Source organism: Pristiophorus japonicus, chromosome 5, assembly GCF_044704955.1.
Source record: "Pristiophorus japonicus isolate sPriJap1 chromosome 5, sPriJap1.hap1, whole genome shotgun sequence".
Classification (NCBI taxonomy): domain Eukaryota; kingdom Metazoa; phylum Chordata; class Chondrichthyes; family Pristiophoridae; genus Pristiophorus; species Pristiophorus japonicus.
The window spans coordinates 238,881,078-238,901,303 of NC_091981.1; the positions used below are offsets into that span (position 1 = coordinate 238,881,078).

The 20,226-nt window shown below is 43.9% G+C and overlaps 1 protein-coding gene across 2 annotated transcripts in view; it reads right to left on the bottom strand.

The window, feature by feature from the left end:
* enkur (enkurin, TRPC channel interacting protein) overlaps positions 1–20,226 on the bottom strand; it is an 89,942-nt gene that overhangs the window by 14,938 nt on the left and 54,778 nt on the right. Inside the window, exons 1-3 of one of the 2 annotated variants that reach the window (XM_070881444.1) lie at positions 6,509–6,673; positions 4,163–4,308; positions 112–332 (exon numbers count right to left, since the gene is read on the bottom strand). In XM_070881444.1, the coding sequence (XP_070737545.1) occupies positions 112–332; positions 4,163–4,308; positions 6,509–6,585 (444 nt within the window). In that variant the 5' untranslated portion in view covers positions 6,586–6,673. Of the gene's footprint in view, positions 1–111; positions 333–4,162; positions 4,309–6,508; positions 6,674–20,226 lie in introns of those variants that run through there. The other variant, XM_070881445.1, reaches the window with a different exon arrangement.

Here is a 20,226-nt window from a genome sequence, read left to right on the forward strand (position 1 = left end):
CATGACAAACATGTATAAAGTTTCTGTTATAACTGGTGAAGAATTTAAAAGTTCATAGAAAAACAGCAAACATTCATTCAACTCCAATAACACACAAATGCTGGTATCTACCTTTCTATACAGAAGTGTTGGAAGAAGCCCTGATGGTTCCAATAAGTTTTTATTTCCTCTTCTGGTATCGACATAGATGGGCACAGGCTTCTTGGGCACTGACATCTTAACGTCAACTACATTGGCTTGAACAAAGTTTTTCTTAGTGTGGAGTCCCATTATTGGCTTTTCACTGGGGATAGAAGATTTTATTCCATCTACAGGGACTTTGTAAGGTTTCCCTGTGGAATGAAACAGATTGCGTTCTTAAAATGATCTGGGCTGCAGATTCCTCTGTGACCACCTGCACAGTTTAGTAAAGACCCTGAATGAGATGTGGTGTGATGGTTTCCTCCCCATCCAGTGGCTGACTGAGAACAGGCACAACCCAGCTACCCGTGGAGTCTGCAGACCGGTTCTGCACTCCTACACTCCCAATAGGGACCACAATATTTCCACACAGACTGCGATTTTCTATCCATTAAAATTAATGTACCTAAAATCATGGGCTGTGCATTCGCAATTTCCCATGATACCAAACCTACAAGCACCATTCCATTTGAGAGCACTGAACTGGCCCTCTAACAAGTGGAGGCACTGCCTGATGTAGCACTAAGCAATATGAAGGTCCCAATCTAAGCTAAGTTCGCTGCTCTTAGCTGCGACAGTAGTTGGGTCTCTACAATTGGTCCCTGCACCCCTGGAGCAGAGGGAATAAAAGTCAGTAAAAGGCAGATGTGTGGAAGAACTTTGATTCAACCAGTAAGTAATAGTAACTCACTGAAATTGCACCGATAACTAATAGTAATGCTGGTAACAGTCAGATTCTCCTCCTAACCAACAGTAATAGAATAGCTCACTGATAGTTTATTTGTAATTGGTAGTAATAGGTGCAATACCCCAATATTCTACCTGTAACTACAGTAGTAATCCTATAATCTGCTGATATTCATCCTGTGACTACAGCCAGAATCCCCCTGCACTACGCAAGGTGCGATCAGACTCCTCAGTCATTGCCACTTTTAACAGGCCTGCTCTCTCTCCCTAGCTCCTTGGTCTCTGGTTTGGACTCAGCTGTGTGAAGGTAACAACTCTGAACTGGGAATCTCAGTAATACATCAAAACTAGCCAGTACAGACTGACCTGAAACAAATCGAGCGATTGCATGAAAGGTAGCGGGCACGTTGTTTGGAGCTCTTCTCACAGGGCACATTGTCCTAAACTCAGTTCAGCACCAACATTTCTAAACCACTCCCTGGGCTCAGACTCAATAAAGGAGAGTCTTTATAGAATGGTAGAAATTGCAGCCCAGGAGGAGGCCATTTGTCCCCCGGTGCTGCTGCTCTCTGCTCTAACCCCAATCCCCTCCAGATCCTTTTATATTCCTCCTTTTCAAATATTTATCCCATCCCCGTTTAAATGATGTCTCTACCTCAATAGCTAATTGTGCTGAAACATCTTGTTCTCTAATAGTCCTTAGTGCAAAAACCTTCCTTCTCCCTTAGTTCTTCCAGTGAGAATCCTTGGTCTCTGTCTCCTTGTTCCCCATTCACACACTTGTGGGGAACAATCTATTTACCCATAGTAAAGTCACCAGATTTCACTCACCTCTAGCTGCTCCTGTCTCAGTGCCACTCCCACTTACCACGGTGCTGCTGCTGCTCCCGGCTCTGCAAAGAATGTTGGTCCCCATGCCCACCCTATTTCCCTGTCTGCCTCTCTCTGCCCACCCTCCCCCACCCAGCTCAAGCCCCAATCCTTGCGACTTTTAGTCTCCCGAACCCTAGTCTTCTTTCTCCCGACCTCATTTCCTAGTCTCCCTTGTTCCCCAACCCAAGCCCCATTTCACAGTCTTCCTCGCTCCCACGACCCCCCCATTCCCCTGACTCCTTCTCATTCCCATTTGAGTCTCCAGCCCTGATCTCATTCTCCAGTCGCCCTCCCTCTTCCCGATCGTCACCTCCTGACCCCCATTCCCCCTCTCTCCGTCTGACCCCAACCCCCATTCCCACTCTCTCAAAGGCAGGCATATGGAGTTAGGTCACAGATCAGCCATGATCTAACTGAATTGCTGAACAGGCTCGAGGGACTAAATAGCCTACTCCTGTCCCTATGTTTCTCTCACCCAACCTCCATTCCCACTTTTTCTGCTGACCCTGATCCCTGACGCCCAACCAACTCTCTCCCCCGATCCCACATCCCCCTTTTCTCTCCCCCCAGCTCCACCATTCCCCAGCACCAATTACCCCTCACTCCCTGACCCCCATTCTCATTTCATTCCCCCTTTCTTTTCTGACCCCCATTCTCATCTCCCTTTCTTCCCCATCCCAGACCCTCATTCCCCAGTCTCCCTCTCCCCTCCATCCCCAGTTTTCCCTCTATGGCCCTCTCTACTCCCTACTCCGAAGCCTTCCGCCTCGACTCCAGAATCTAAATGTCGCGTGGATGGGATCAGACTCTATTGTGATGCCCTGAATAGATAAAACGTCTATCACATATGGAAACGAAAACCGGCTTGGGCGTACAATGAATGGCTTATGCAATACTGCCAGTTTTCTAGCCCCACCAAACATAGAAGTTACCCCCACTCAGTCTAGGCTAATTAATGAAGATTGGCTAATTAATGAACCACTTCAGCAAAGCACGAGAGTGTTGACTGCCACTAGGGGTGGCAATAAATGCTGGTCTTGCCAGCGACTCCCACATCCTGTGAATGAATAAGAAATACCCAAATCAGCCAACACTGTAACCTAAGGCTGATTCCACACTCATGTACTCCTAACAAGGAGTACATTATAGGAGTGTCGGCTTCCAACCCTTAAAATTAATGGGTGAAAACTCATGTGCTGTGGGTTAACTTCTGGAATCATTCCCAACTTTCAGTACAGCAAGGGTGAAAATGAAATGACCCTCCACTTCAAAGTGATTGAACCTTTGAAAAGAAAACCGAAGTATATAAAAGTGTGTGTTGAATTTCACACAGAGGCGAATAAAATATTTATTTTGGTATGTAGGGCTGAATTTTCGTCACCATTCTGCGCCGTTTATTTGGCCTACGCTATTCTTTTTGGTACAGACTGAAATCTGCAAGTTTCACCAAAGTTTCTGCGCCATCCTAAAGTAGGTATGTCCGATTTCTTTACGTCACTGGGAGCGGAACCGGCCGGGTGTGCCATTTCTGGCCATTTAAGCGAGTTTGGCCAAGTACGATTTTTTTCTAAAACGGCGCACTGCACACTTCTGAAAAATCTTCCCTACACTTAAGGAAATCGGCGCAGAGGAGCGAAAATCAGCGGAGAGAAGACGCAATTGTTGCAGCAGAGCGGGGACCTTTCGGCCCAGGATGGCAGCGTGCCGGTGCAGGGTCCTTTCGGCGCGGGATCGGTTCAGGCTGGTGCGGGGTCCTTTTGGCCTGGGATAGGTGCGGGCCAGTGCAGGATCCTTTCGGCCTGGGACGACAGTGGACTAGTGCAGGGTCCTTTCGGCTCAGGATAGGTGCGGGCCGATGCAGAGTTCTTTTGGCCCAGGATCGGTGCGGGTCGGTGCAGGGTCCTTTCGGCCCGTGATAGGTGAGGGTCAGTGCAGGGTTCTTTCGGCCTGCGATAGGTGTGGGCCGGTGGGGGGCTTTTCGGCCCGGGACTGCAGCTGCACCGGCACTGTAGAGGTACAAAAAGTCTATAAATGCTAAAAAGGAATAAAGGAGTTTCATATTGCTTCATATATTGAGATTTCAGTTTGTTGTCCCAAGTCTCACTTAGTGATCTATTTTACAAAGGAGCAATGCTTTATTTGTGTCTCAGCCCTTCAGAGCAGCCCTCTTTATCCTGGCAACCTCAGTTTTTCGGCGCAGACCTTAAGCCCCACCCACAGAGCTAAAGGACATCAGCGCCGCTCCAAAATGAAAGGTTATGCCGGCGAAACTTGGAACCTTTTTTTTTGGCGCAGTTGGGCCATTAAAAAAAAATCAGACATACCTCTACAACTGTGCCAAAAAAAGTCCATGTGAAATTTTGGGCCCTTACAGTTATATTTTGCAAATTATAACATTTTGTAATATTTTACAGAGGCTTACGTTCTGGTAGTTTTGGTTCCTTAGAATGCTTCAACAGATGGCTTTTTGGGCAAGGTGGCTCAACTTTGGGTAGACCCATTGTTTTGTATGAAGATTTCTTACTATCCCAGTCTTTTTGTACAATTTTCCGTTGCACTGAATGATACCTGAAAACAAATCAAAAACGTTCGAAATATTTTTGAGTACTTTCACATGAACAAAGCAACGAGCTGTTGTTTTGGCATTTATATTATATTAAAAAGTAAAAACCAGTTGATAGTTAGCACAACTATTAATTCGAATACTATAAAACAGAATGTTGCAGTGCAGAGAATAAAGTTATATTTGAATTGTACCTTCTATTAGTCTACTTTATACAGAAATTCATTCCCAGTAAGAAGATTGCTTTACAAGTTGTCAAGCCACTTCTAAACCATCTTGCTTGTATTTTCTGTTCTTTTGCTGCTGTTACTTACGTATTTGGAAGCTTTTGTCCAATTGTTCTGACCCACCAAAGGTAGGAGTACAGTGGTATACAGTCGGTTGGGAGCATCCCTGGGAGTCCTCAATACTGACTCCGGACCCCATAAAGTCACATGGCTTCAGGTCAAACATGGGAATGGAAACTTCCTGCTAATTGTCCCCTACAGCTCTCCCTCAGCCCATGAATCAGTAGTGCTCCATGTTGAACACCACTTGGAGGAAGCAATGAGGGTAGCAAGGGCATAGAATGCAGTATGCGTGGGGGACTACAATGTCCACCAGCAAGAGTGGTTCAGTAGAAGCACCACTGACCGAGCTGGCTGAATTGTGAAGGACCTAGCTGCCAGACTGGGCTTGCGGCAGGTGGTGAGAGAACTAACACGAGGTAACTTGTCCTTGTCCTCACCAATCTACTTGTCACAGACTCATCTGTCCTTGACAGTATTTGTAGGAGTGATCACAGACCAAGGCCTGTCTTCACACTGAGTACATCCTCCATTGTGTTGTGTGGCACTATCACTGTGTTAAGTGGGATAGATTAAGAACAGAACTGGCAGGCCAAAACTGGGCATCCAGAGGTGGCACACATGGACCTGAATTCCAGAGGTGAGAGTGATTGCCCATGACATCAATGCAGCATTAAACCAAGTGTGACACCAAGTAAAACTGAGTGTTAATGGGGATGGGGGGAACTCTTCAGTGGCTGGAGTCATACCTAGCACAAATGAAGATGGTGGCTGTTGAAGGCCAATCATCTCAGCCCCAGGATATCGCTGCAGGAGTTCTTCAGGAGAGTGTCTTGTGCTAATTATTTGCAGCTGCTTCATCAATGACCTTCCCTCTATCATAAAGTCAAAAGGGAGGTTGTTCTCAGATGAGTGCACAGTGTTCAACTCCATTTGCAATTCCTCAGATAATGAAGCATACATGCAGCAAGACCTGGACAACTTGCTGGCTTGGGCAGATAAGAGGCAAGTAAGATTCGTGCCACACAAGTGCCAGGCAATGACTATCTCCAAAAGGAGAGAGTTTAACTACCTCCCCTTGACATTCAATGGCATTGCCATTGGCAAATCCGCAACCATGAACATCCTGATGGTCGGCATTGACCAGAAAACTCAATTGGACCAGCCACATAAATGCCATGGCTACGTGAACAGGCTGGGTATTCCGCGCCAGATGACTCACCTCCTGACTCCCCAATGTCTGTTCACTACCTACAAGTCAGACATGTATTAGAATACTCGCCACTTGCCTGGATGGATGCCGCTCCAACAACATTCAAGAAGCTCAAAACCATCCACTTGATCGGCAGCCTATCCACCACCTTAAACATTCAGTCCCACCACCACCACCAGCGCAGTGTGTACTATCGACAGGATGCACTGCAGCAACACGACGAGGCATCTTCGACAGCACCTCGCAATACCTGGAAGAATAAAGGCAGCAGGTGCATGGGCACACCATCACCTCCAAGTCACACACCATCTTGACTTGAACATATATCGCCGTTCCTTCATTGGTGCTGGGTCAAAATCCTGGAACTCCCTCCTCAACAGCACAGTGGAAGTACCTTCACCACACGGACTGCAGCGGTTCAAGAAGACCGCTCGCCAGCACCTTCTCAAGGACAACTCGGGATGGGCAATAAACATTTGCTTTGCCAGAGACGCCCACATCCCCAGATTAAAGTTTTTAAAACTCTCTCCTTCCTCTCCCCTTAACCTTCTCTCCCTCTCTCCTCTCCAATCACTCTGTCTCTCATTCCCTCCCGTCCACTCACTCTCCTTCCCTCTTCCTTTCATCACTTATTCTCCCTCCCTCCCTCCCCTGGGAGAGGTGAGCGGCCCCCGGTGACCTGGGGCCCGCCGGCCAGACACTCACTTGTGCGGGCGGCGGAGTGGCGGGTCCGGGCGGGGGAGCAGGTTGTAGATACACTCGGCTGGGAGCACGTCGTCCATCGCGGCTCAGGGAAAATGCTTGTAAACATTGGAATGAAAGAGCCAAGCAGACTGCGTTACCATGGCGACCGTTACCAACAACAAGTTGGCCCCCCATGCAACGTCACTTCCGCACTGCTCTCCTGTGATTGGTCAAATTATTAAAGGGCGGGAGTGAACATGAAATTCCGCGCGGGAGTCATTGAAAGCGAGATAGAGAGTATCACAGACAGAGAGAGAAGTAACAGAGAGTATCAGAGAGAGTGAGAGAGATAGAGAGTGAGAGAGAGAGAGAGAGAGAAGTAATAGAGAGTGAGAGAGATAGAGACTGAGAGAGATAGAGATTAATAGGGAGAGTAATAGAGAGTGAGATAGAAAGTAATAGAGATAGAGAGTAACAGAGAGTAATAGTGAGTGAGATAGAGAGTAATAGAGAGAGTGAGAGAGTAATAGAGAATGAGACAGATTGAAAGTGAGCGCGTAATAGAGGGAGAGTAATTGGGAGTAATAGAGCGAGAAAAATAGGGAGAGTAATAGAGGGAGTAATAGAGAGAGTAATAGAGCAAGTAATAGAAAGAAAACTAGAGAGAGTAACACAGAGCAATAGAGAGAGTGTGTGTGAGTGAGATAAAGAGTAATGGAGAGATAGAAATAAAGTAATAGAGCGAGAGTAATGGAGAGTAATAGTGGTAGAAAGTAATAGAGAGAGGTAAAGAGTAACAAAGAGTAATAGAGTGAGTGAGATACTAAAAGAGAGTGAGTGAGATAGAGATTAATAGGAGAGTGAGATAGAGTAATAGAGAGTGAGGTAGAGAGTAATAGAGGGAGTAATAGTGAGTGAGATAGAGTAACAGAGAGAGTGAGAGAGAGTACTAGAGAGCGAGAAATAGAGAGATTAATAGAGCAATAGAGAGTGAGATAGAGAATAACAGAGAGAGAGAATGAGATAGAGAGTAATAGTGAGAGAGATAGAGGGTAATAAAGAGTGAAATAGAAAGTAATAGATACAGAGATAGAGAGTAACAGAAAGTAATAGTGAATGAGATAGAGTAATAGAGAGAGAGGTAGAGTAATAGAGACTAATAGAGAGTAATAGACAGTGAGATAGAGTAATACAAAGAGTAAGTGAGATAGAGTGTGAGTTAGAGAATAATAGAGAGAGTAACAGAGAGTGTGATCAAAAGTAATCGAGAGAATGAGTGAGATAGAGTAATAGAGAATAATGGAGAGAGTAATAGAGTGAAATAAAGAGTAATAGAGAGTGAATTAGATAGAGAGTAATGGGGAGAGTAATAGAGTCATATTAAGAGTAATAGAGAGAGTGAGTGAAATAGAGAGTAATAGAAAGTGAGGTAGAGAGTAACAGAGAGAGAGAGTGAAATAGAGAGAGAGAGATAGGAAGTAACAGAGAGTAACAGGGAGAGCAATAGTGAGATAGAGTGTAATACAGTGAATGAGTGAGACAGAGATTAATGGAGAAAGTAACAGATAGAGTGCAATAGAGAGATACATAGAGAATAATAGAGTGGGTGAGATGGAGAGTAACAGAGAGTGAAATAAAGAGAGAGATAGAGAGTAATAGAGGACACAAACACAAAAGCAAGATACTGCAGATGCTGAAATCTGAAATAAAAACAGAAAATGCTGGAAATCTCAGCATCTGTGGAGAGAAAGCAGAGTTAACGTTTCAGGTCGATGCAGAGGGGCCACCATTAAAAAAAATTGACCTTCCTCAGGCTTGGAGCAGTGTATTGGACCACGCCGTCAGTTTTCCCACCGTGGCGTACACGCGCCAACTCCTTACCGACCGGCGGCGAGCTTTTTCCAAAAGTAATAGGGGGATTGAGTGAGATAGAGAGTAATAGAGAAAGTGAGATAGAGAGTTATAGTGAGAGAGATAGAGAGTAATGGAGAGAGTAACATATAGAGTGAGATAGAGAGTGAGTGAGATAGAGAGTGAGGGAGATAGAGTAATATATAGGTAAAGAGAGTAATAGAGAGGGAGAGAGTAATGGATAGAGAGTAATAGAGTTTGATGGATAGAGAGTAAAAGAGGGAGAGTAATGGATATAGAATAATCGATAAAGAATAATAGAGAGAGTTATGGATAGAACGTAATAGAATGAGTAATGGATAGAGAGTAATAAAGATAGGGATTAATGGAGGGAGAGTAATGGATAAGGAGTAATAGAGAGTAATGGATAGAAAGTAATAGAGAAATTGGTGGACAGAGAGTAAAAGAGAGAGTAATAGATAAGAGTAATAGAGAGACTGATGGATAGAGAGTAATATAGATAGAGGGCTGAAATTGGCCCTTTCTATAAGGCCTCTGGCCACCTGAAAGCGCCGGCACGGGTCGGTGCGGAATGGCCGCCAGATCTCTGTGGAGGGGCCACCATTTTAAAAATTGGTCTTCCTCAGGTTTGGAGCAGTGTACGGGACTGCTCCACCAGTTTTTCCACCACGGTGTGCACGCGCCAACTCCTTACTGACCGGCAGTGACCCCTTCCCGAAATTTCCCCTTGGGAAATTGCCCCTTTCCCGGAACTGCTCCTCGGGAGCGTCGCTGCCACAGATCAGTGCCCCTGACAACTTTTGCCAATGTTTGGCCGACAATTATGGCTGCAGGTTTGGCTGGGCCACCAACAGGCAACCGGACACCTCCTCTTGGGTGCCGGGCCACTGCCTTGTCGAAACGTTCCCCGGTGGCTCAGTGTTTGCCACTAAAGTGGCTGCAGAGTTCGCAGCGGCCCTCCCCTTTAACTGATGGGAGGGACGTTGTGATGCGCCAACGCGATGATGTCATCAGCACGGCACTGATGCCTCTCAGCTTCAGTCACTCCACTCCTCCCCCACTGCTGCCCGACTAGTGACAACTACTCTGCCCCATCCCTACTTCTGCCCCCATGATGAGGCCACTTTCACACCGCTCCAAAAAAAGCACGAAGTGCCTGAATTTCTCTGGTTTTGACCGCCCCATGCATTGTGGGAGCCTGAACACATCATAATCAGTAGGTGCACCCCATTTTGGGCAGTGGGCAATTTTATCCCCAGAGAATAATGGAGAAAGAATAATGGATAGAAAGTAATAGAGAGTAATGGATAGAGAGTAATAGATAAAGAATAATAGAGAGGTAATAGAGATAGAGAGTAATGGATAGAGAGTAATAGAGAGTGTTGGATAGAAAGTATTAGAGTAATAGCGAGTAATGGATAGAGAGTAACAGAGAGATAGAGTAATAGAGAGTAATAGAGAGAGTAATGGATAGAGAGAGAGATAGAGAGTGTAATGAATAGAGAATAATAGAGAGAAAGAGAGAATAATAGAGAATAATGGATAGTGTAATAGAGAGAGCATAATGGATAGAGGGTAATATAGAGTGTAATGGATAAAGAGTAATAGAGATAGAAAGTAATGGATAGAGTAATAGAGAGATAGAGTAATAGAGACTAATAGAGAGTAATAGAGAGTAATGGATAGATAGTAATGGAGAGAGAGAGTAATGGAGTTAATGAGTAATGTAAAGAGATTAATGGATGCAGAATAAGAGATACAGAGATTTATGGATAGAGTAAGAGAGCGAGAGTAATAGAGAGTAATATATAGATAGAGTAATGGATAGAGTAATAGAGAGGTTGATGGATAAAAAGTAATACAGAGAGTGTAATGTATAGAGAGTAATATAGATATTGATAGATAGAGTATTAGAGAGAGAGAGTAATAGAGAGAGTAATGGATAGAGAGTAATAGAGAGATTGATGAATAGAGTGTAATGGAGAGATAGAGTGATGGATAGAGAGTAATAGAGAGTGTAATAGATAGAGTGAGATAGAGTAATATATATAGAGTAATAGAGAGTAATAGAGAGATTGACGGATAGAGAGTAATAGGGAGAGTAATGGATAGAGAGTAATAGAGATTTGATGGATAGAGAGTAATAGAGAGAGAGTAAAAGAGAGAGAGAGTAATGGATAGAGAATAATAGAGATTGATGAATAGAGAGTAATAGAGAGATAGCGTAATGGATAGTGCAACAGATAATGTGTAATGGCTAGAGAGAGTGAGATAGAGAGTAATATATAGAGTGTAATAGAGAGTAATAGAGAGATTGATAGAGAGTAACAGGGAAAGTAATGGATAAAGAGTAATAGAGAAAGAAAAAATATTTCCATTTACATAGCGAATTAAGTTCTTTTGGAATGTAGTCACTTTTGTAACGTGGAAAGCGAATTAGAAAGAAAAATGGATAGAGAGTAATAGATAGAAAGTGATGGATAGAGAGTAATAGAAAGAATAATAGCGAATAATAGAGAGAGAGAGTAATGGATAAAGAGTAGGAGAGAGATTAGTGGATAGAGAGTAATAGGGAGAGAGAGTAATATATAGAGAGTAATAGAGAGAGTGTAATGGATAGAGAGTAATAAGGAAAGAGTAATAGAGACTAATAAAGAGAGCAATGGATAGAGTAAGAGAGTAATAGAGAGTAATGGATAGAGAGTAATAGAGAGAGTAATGGATAGAGAGTAATAGAGAGATGGATGGATAGAGAATAATAGAGTAATGGATAGAGCATAATAGTGACAGACTAATGGATAGAAATAGGGAGATTAATGGATAGAGAGTAATAGAGGGAGAGTAATGGATCGAATAATAGAGAGTAATGGATAGAGATTAATAGAGTAATGGATAGAGAGTAATAGAATGAGAGTAGTGGATAGAGATTAATAGAGAGAGTAATAGAGATAGAGAGTAATGGAGGGAGAGTAATGGATAAGGAGTAATAGAGAGTAATGGATAGAGAGTAACAGAGAGATTGCTGGATAGAGAGTAAAAGAGAGAGGGCTAGATTTTCCACTTTTTTTGCCTGCTTAATGCACACTTAACGTCCATTTTATCGCTGAAATTACATATAACGCCAATATGTCGCTCATTTAGCCATAAAATGGAAACTGACGGGCATTTTTCGGAAACTTATCGCCGAGCGGTACTTTACCCATTTGCTTAACACCGGGAAAAAATAATACCGCCCGCCCATTTTTTTGGGGTGGAATCATCAGAATGGGCAAAATCAACACCCATATCACCCAGCGTTAATTTCTGTACGGAATTAACACCGAGATTCAATAATATCGCCCGCCCACTTTTTTTTGTCGTAAAGATCATATTTATCAAAACTAGCGGCCATGAGATCACCCAGCATCACTTTCACCACCTCGCACACATATCGCCCATAATATCGATCACCCAAAAAAAGTGGAACTACCGGAACTACTCACAGCGTTATGGACACCATGTTCTACATCACATGTCGCATCCTTTAAAAGGCTGCTGTGCTTCAACCTCGGGGGAGCTCGGATGTACTCTGGAGGTTGTTGGAGTTGACGTGAACATCTGTACAAACATCTTGATCATACTGTGACCGATTGGAATTGAATAGGTGTCTTCGTCGGGACATTCATTGTCTGTGACCAATTGGTGAAAAACAGAGAGCTATTGCAATGGGGCCTGTCCTTTCTCACCCTCTCTTGATGACATGCTGCAGACTCGAGATCGCCAAAGGTATGCTCCACAGCATAATGTGCACAATGTAAGGCGTGCCAGACTGATGAGGAGGACCAGACGTTACACCCCCCGCAAGGACAGGGACAAACGGTCTTACCTCAACTTGCCTGACACCACCTGCCTTCGGAGACTGAGCTTCCAGAACAAGGTTATCACTGAGGTATGCCAGCTGATAAGGGCAGATCTGCAGCCTGCCAGCACCATCAGTACTGCACTGTCTGTCGAGGTCAAAGTCACCGCGGCACTGTCGTTCTACACCTTGGGTTCTTTTCAGACCACAGCTGGCGACATTTGTGGACTGTCTCAGCATGCCACACATTGCTGCATTAGACAGGTCACTGAAGCCCTGTACGCATGCAGGATCAGCTTCCCTATGACCAGAGAGGCACAGAGTGAGAGGGCTCTAGAATTCTCCAGAATTGCAAACTTCTCCAAGGTGCAGGGAGCAATAGATTGTATGCACATCGCGATGCGGGCACCTTTTCAGGATGCAGAGGTTTTCAGGAACCGCAAGGGATTCCACTCCCTGAATGTCCAACTCATTGTCGACCACCAGCAAATTTTACTGGCAGTGAGTGCTCAATTTCTGGGCTGCATCCAAGATGCTCACATCCTGCGTGAGAGCATTGTATCTGACTTGTTTAACAATCAGCCACAAGGTCAATGCTGGATGCTTGGTGACAAAGGATATGGCCTCACCACCTGGCTGATGACCCCCCTGCATGACACCCACACCGAAGCCTAGAGGTGATATAACGAGAGCCACAGAGTCACTTGCAATATTGTGGAGAAAATCATTGGAGTGCTTAAGCAGTGCTTTAGCTGCCTGGACCACTCAGGAGGCAAGCTCCAGTACCATCCTGAGCAGGTAGCTCAATTCATGGTGGTGTGCTCCATGCTGCACAACTTGGCTATCAGGAGGGGACAAGAATTGCCTGATGAGTCTGACAGTCCACCTCGCCAGAGAGAGGAAGAGGAGGACGAGGAGGCGGACGCTGACATCGGCCCAGACAATCAGGCTGATGCTGAAGCCATGCCCCCGCCCCCCTGTAGACCGCATGAAAGGGCCCGTGGTGGCATGATAGCTGCAAGAGGCTTACATCAGGAGCTAATCAATGAGCACTGAGCCTGAAAGAACGTTGGTGTTATTTACAAGGCTGACACACTGCTGGATGTGCAGGTGATACATCAATGGTGGGCATCACCTTGGTGACAGTTAAAGTTTAAGTTGATTGAAGTTAAGTGTCATTATACCCTTTGATGTTAAGGAATCACCAGCGTGTAATGGTGCAGCTACCTGAGCCAATGCGCAACAAGGTTTTGTTAAATAAAAAACATTTAAACCGAACAGATGTCTGAAATCATCAGTATTTCTGTAAAAAACAACCTCCCCCCCCACCCCCGCTTCTCCTCCCCACCTCTACCCCTTCCCCTTACCCTGCTGACTCCAAGCTGCCTGGCTGAGGAGCTCCTCAGGCGATGCTTCATTGGCGGTAGGGATGACGGCCGAACCGCTGCTTGGATGGATACGGGAGAGGACGGTCTGAGCCAGAAGCAAGATGTTGCTCCTGGTTCTCATGTGTGGTTGGCAATGGGGGTGCAGCACCTTGGGGTGCAGTGCCACATTCCGGGACCACTGGGAGCCCATGCCACCAGTGTTCCTGGCTACCAGTTCCAGGGCCTCCACCATCCCTTCCATGTTATATTTATTTTGTTGGACAAAAACTCAGTGCCAACTATGTTCTTGGTGCTTAGTAGGCTTTTTGATGCTGGTGAATCTCCCTCGTGCCTCCCACAACAGCCAAACAAGCACACACCACAGCCATACACGACTTCATTCCCTCTCAGCTCCCTTTCTCTCTGTCTCCTCTTCTGCGCATGTCATGATGACCCTTGACCTCCTGAATCGCGGGAATCAAGTGTTGCCATGCCGTGCTAAGGATGGTGACACGTTTCGGCAGAAAGTCTGTGAGATTTAACGCGACCGCCCATTTGATATCGCTCATGGTACCGCCCAATTTAAAAAATGGAGACGAGGTGCTTTGAGAATGGGCGAGAAGCCGGCGATCTGAAACCCCATTTTTACCACCCACGCCGGAAATAACACCCATTTTTGGGCGATCTGCACAAAAGTGTAATATTTAGCCCAGATAGAGTAATGGATAGAGAGTAATAGAGAGACTGATGGATAGAGAGTAATAGAGATAGAGGGGCCGAAATTGCCCCTTTCTATAAGGCCGCTGGCTGCCTGAAAGCGGCACATGGGTCAGTGCGGAATGGGCCGCCGTATCTCCGTGGAGGGGCCACCATTTTAAAATTTGGCCTTCCTCAGGTTTGGAGCAGTGTACGGGACCGCTCCGCTAGTTTTTCCACCGCACGTGCACGCGCTAACTCCTTACCAACCGGCGGTGACCCCTTCCCAAAATTTCCCCTTGGGAAGTTGCCCCTTTCCCAGAACTGCTCCACGAGAGCGGCGCTGCCGCTGATCAGTGCCCCGAACAGCTTTTGCCAATTTTGGATGCCAGGCCTCTGCCTTGTCGAAACACTCCCCGGTGGCTCAGTGTTTGCCACTAAAGTGGCAGCAGAGTTCGCAGCGGCCCTCCCCTTTAACTGATGGGAGGGACGTTGTGGATGTGCCAGTGCGATGATGTCATCAGTGTGACGCTGATGCCTCAGGATCAGTCACTCCACTCCTCCCCCACGTCCGCCCCATCAGTGACAGGCACTTCGCCCCAACCCCACTTCCGCCCCCATGATGAGGCCACTTTCGCACAGCTTGATAAAAAAGCACGAAGTGCTGAATTTCTCTAAATTTGTCTGCCCCATGCATAGTGGTGTAAATTCCTGGATTCTTTTACCTCAATCTGGTTCAGTAAAATTACTGAGTCGAATACCTCTTGTGCTTTGAACAAAGCAGTCTTTATTACCGGCCAGTAAGACCTATCAGACAGAAGATATACTCTCTGGATAGAGCGTACACACTCCCTACGGATAGGTGAAGTTACATCGTAAAGCGTTAACAGTTATACAGTTTTGAAATCAGATAACAAAATACAAATGGATTGACAGTCTAACTCAGCCACTCATTAGTCAATCTATATGAGATGTTCTTCTTGAAAGCTCAAGTATTGCCTCTAAATGTTTCAATCTAATGGTGTGACTATTTACTGAGACCTTGCAATTCTGCAGATGTATTTCATGTTACAATTATATATTATTGGCAGGATTAGTGATTTGAAACCTTGAGAAAGATTGTTAGCTATGCTGATGTTGCACTATTTGCAATCTGACATTCTCCCAGCTATTCTTCCATGGCTTATACATTTTCATATATCCCGTTTACCTTACTGTCCTTAATTGCATATATTCCGTTCAGGTATCCACAGTGGCAGCCTGAACACATCATAATCGGTAGATGCACTCTGTTTTGGGTGGTGGGCAATTTTGGCCCCAGAGAGTAATACGGAAAGAGTAATGTGTAGAGCGTAACAGAGATATTGATGGATAGAGAGTAATAGAATGAGAGAGTAAAAGAGAGAGAGAGAGAAAGTAATGGATAGAGAGTAATAGTGATATTGATGGTTCGAGAGTAGTCGAAAGAGAGAGTAATGAATAGAGAATAATAGAGAGATTGATTAAGAGAGAATAATAGATAGAATTATGGATAGAGAGTAAGAGAGAGTGTGTGTAATGGATAGAGAGTGAGATAGAGTAATATATATATATAAATAGAGAAATTGATGGATAAAGAGTAATAGAGAGCAATGGATAGAGAGTATTACAGATATTGATGGATAGAGTAATAGAGAGAGAAAGAGTAATAGAGAGATAGAGAGTAATGGCTAGTGAGTAATAGTGATATTAATGGTTAGAGAGTAATAGAGAGTAATGGATAGAGAATAATAGAGATTGATGAATAGAGATAGAGTAATGCATAGAGTAACAGAACGAGAGAGAAAGAGAGAGTAATAGATAGAGTATAATAGAGAAATTGATGAATAGAGAGTCATAGAGAGATAAATGAATAGCGTGTAATAGTGTAATGGATAGCAAGAGTGAGATAAGAGTAATATATCGAGAGTAATAGAGAGATTGATGGATAGAGAGTAACAGAGAGTAATGGATAGAGTGTAATAGAGAAAGAAAAAAAGACTTCCATTTACATAGCACTTTATATGACCACCGGACATCTCAAAGCGTTTTACAGTCAATGACGTTCTTTTGGAGAGTAGTCACTGTTGCAATGTGGGAAATGAATTAGAGTGAAGAATGGATAGAGAGTAATAGAGATAGAGAGTAATGGACAGAGAGTAATAGAAAAAGAGTAATAGCGAGTAAGAGAGCGAGAGAGTAATGGATAAAGAGTAATAGAGAGATTAGTGGAAAAAGAGTAATAGGGAGAGGGTAATAGAGAGAGAGGGAGTAATAGAGAGAGTGTAATGGATAGAGACTAATAGGGAAAGAGTAATAGAGAGAAAGAGGGAGTAATGGATAGAGAGTGATAGAGAGTAATGGATAGAGATTGATAGTGAGAGCATAATGGATAGAGTGTAATAGAGAGAGAGTAATAGAGGGTGATGGATAGAGAGTAATATACAGATTGACGGATAGAGATAATAGAAAGAAAGTAATAGAGAGTAATAGAGAGAGAGAGAGAGAGAAATAGAAACAATGTAATGGATAGAGTAATAGAGAGAAAGTAATAAATAGAGAGAGAGCAATGGATAAAGAGATTAATAGAGAGAGTAAAAGAGAGAGAGTAATAGAGTGTAATGCATAGAGAGTAATAGAGAGAAAGTAATAGAGTAATAGAGAGAGAGCAATGGATAGAGAGAAATAGAGAGAGAGTAAAAGAGAGAGAGTAATAGAGAGCGTGTAATGCATAGAGAGTAATAGAGAGAGAGAAATGGATAGAGAGAGAAAGAAATAGTGATGGATAAAGAGTAATAGCGAGAGAGTAATAGAGAGAGAGTAATGGACAGAGAGTAATAGAAAGATTGATGGATAGAGAGTAATAGAGAGAGAGTGTAATGGGTAGAGTAATAGAGAATAACGCTGCTCCTGGGCCTCCGCAAACTGCTCCTTTTATGGCCCCGACCTGCCGCTGGTGTTCTCCCACACGTGAAGGGCCCGACCTGCGGGAGAATACCAGTGGCAGGTCGGGGCCATAAAAGGAGCGGCGTGCTGAGGCCCAGCAGCAGTGTGGAGGCATGCAACTTTAGGGAGCAGCGCGAGCTGCGAAGGCAGCGAAGAGTGACGTCATCAAGTTCCAGGTCAGTGATTGGAGCATGGGTAGATACAGCAAGAACGGCGAGGGCGGGGCGAAGGAGCGGCGAGAGACTGTAGAGCAATATGATCGGGGCCTAGGGGAGGCGTGAGTTCGGGGCCAGGGGCCCAGGGGCAGCAGGTGACAGCCCACACAACGATATGTGTGCGCGCTAGGTCCGTGCAGCAGAGCAGGTCTCCAGTTTGTCTTGGTTAAACCTTGCAACTGGACCAAGACCTAGCTCTGTCAAGCCCATGTGGTGGCTGGTGTGCAACGGTCACCACACGTTAAAATAATCCAAGCACAGGCATCTTCCACCCTTCAGGATGCAGTTCAGGACCTGGAATTTTAGGCCCTTCATTGGAACACCTGTGAACTTACCCTTTTTTGGCGTAGAAGCAAGTCATCCTCGTTTTGAGGGACCGCCTATGGTGGATGATGATGGATGAGAGAGTAATTGATAGAGAGTAATAGAGAGCGAGTAATGCATGTGGGTCATAGAGAGGGAGTAATGGATAGAGAGTAATAGAGCTATATATATATATATATATAGAGAGAGAGTAATGAATAGAGAGTAATAGAGCGATTGATGGATAAAGAGTAATGGATAGAGAGTAATAGAGAGAAAGAGTAATCGATGGCGAGTAATATATAGATAGCGTTTAATGTATAGAGAAAGAAATAGAGAGTAATGGATAGTGCGTAATAGAGTAATTGATAGAGAATAATAGAGAGGGAGTAATGAATAGAGAATAATAGTGAGAGTAATAGAGAAATATTAATGGATAGAGAGCAATAGATGAGAGAATAATGGATAGAGGGTAATGGAGAGATTGATGGATAGAGAACAATAGAGAGAGTAATAGAGAGAGAGTAATGCATAGAGAGTAATAGAGAGAGTAATGGATAGAGAATAATAGAGGGAGTAATGGATAGAGAGTAATGGATAGAGAGTAATAGAACAAGTAATGGATGGAGAGTAATAGATAGTAAGAAAGGGAATAATGAATAGAGAGTAATATGGATAAAGTATAATAGAATGGGAATAATAGATGGAGGGTAATAGAGGTAGAGAGTAATGGATAGAGAATAATAGATAGAGAGTAATAGATAGAGAGTAATAGAGAGAGAGAGTAATAGGGATAGTGAATAGTTGAGATAGAGAGTAATACAGAGAGAGTAATAGAGGGGTAGAATGATAGAGAATAATAGATAGCGAGAAAGAATAGTAGCGTATTAGAGAGATATATGGTAAGAGGTAAGAGAGATAGAAAGTAGTAGAGATAGGGAGTGATGGATAGAGAGAGAATAATAGAGTAATAGAGAGTGAGTAATGGAGAGAGAGCAAAAGAGAGAGAGTAATAGATGAGAAATAAAGTAATAGAGATAGAGCATGACAGAGGGAGAGATAGATAGTAATCCTAAAAATGCAAAAAGCGACCCGAAAATGATACATATGTGCTTGCCGCCATTTGACCCTGTGTCTCATCTGGAGTTGCCGTACACTTCATTTACATATTTGAATAAGGCTCGCATAGTGCAATTGGGAGCCTAATTTAAATTTAATGATAAATTTAGATAGATTCAGCCTACCCCCTTCACTTCCAGTGAATGTGACTGACTCCATCACCCCAAGCCCCGATCTGCAGCTTGCCCCCTCCCTCTGCAAAATTGCTGGGGACTGTTCCCAAGGGTTCCCGGCTTTGCCTACATAAGAACATCGGAAATAGGAGTAGGCCATTTGGTCCCTTGTGATGGTTTTCCTGCCAGGCAACTGATCAATTTGGCAGTCTGCCAGGAGGGATACGGAATTTAAAAATGATAATGAGGTCGTGCCGTTATTATTAGCAGGAATTCCGTGCCCCCAGGTTCTTTGGCCACTTTCAGCCTCTCTGCCTCCATGTAAATATTGTTGCCATTATTTCTAACTCGTCTCTGATTGCCTCATTAAATTCAATTGCTTTCCCCACCCCACACCAAATGCTTTGGGCACTCCATTTGCCACTTGCCTTCTGACATTCCCCATTACAATTTTCCACTCATTCTTACCCTGCAACCAATTTTTAGCCAGGCTCCACCTTGAACCCCATCACTTTAAGCTTAAAACAGTCTTCCTGTGGAACTTGTGAAAAGCTGCTTAGATGTCCAACCACACCACATTGTGGGCTGTGCAGTCCATCCAGGATGCCACTTCTTCAAAAATTCATGGAGATTGGTCAAATAGAATTTTCCCCTTCAACTATCTATTTACTAAGTTACCAGTGTACAAGTTATTCTTAAGTTTACCACTCTTAATCAGTCAGTTCCATTATTGTACCCATTATTGATGTGAGACTAATCATTAATTGAAGCTGCCGATCATGAATAAAGTGATAAGGACAAATGAAATGAACTCCTAATTGTGCCTGATCAAAATATCAGTATTTGATTAGCTATAAATATTTTCTGAGTTGGTTATCATTAGTTTGTCTCAGTAATATGGCCACAACTTCCAAAGGGTTTGTTCTAAAGTGTGAAGTTTGATGGTTCATTGACGTTATTGCCTTAAAGCCAGTTCTGTTACATTATTGGAGAAAATGATTAAGACGAAAGTGTAAAAATACTTCTCCCTTTTAATGCTTGCTATTGGGGTCATGTACATTTATTTAATATGTATATGTACTTTGAGTAATATATAAAGAAAAATAATTGCTGCAGCATTTATTTCAGAAATCTGTGCTACCAGAAGTGACATATGGTATGGGGGTGGGTGAGCTCCAGAAACCAGTGTGATTACCCACAGAGTAATGTTGTGCAAGCTTAGCACTCAGTTCAATCTTGTCTGTTTGAGGAG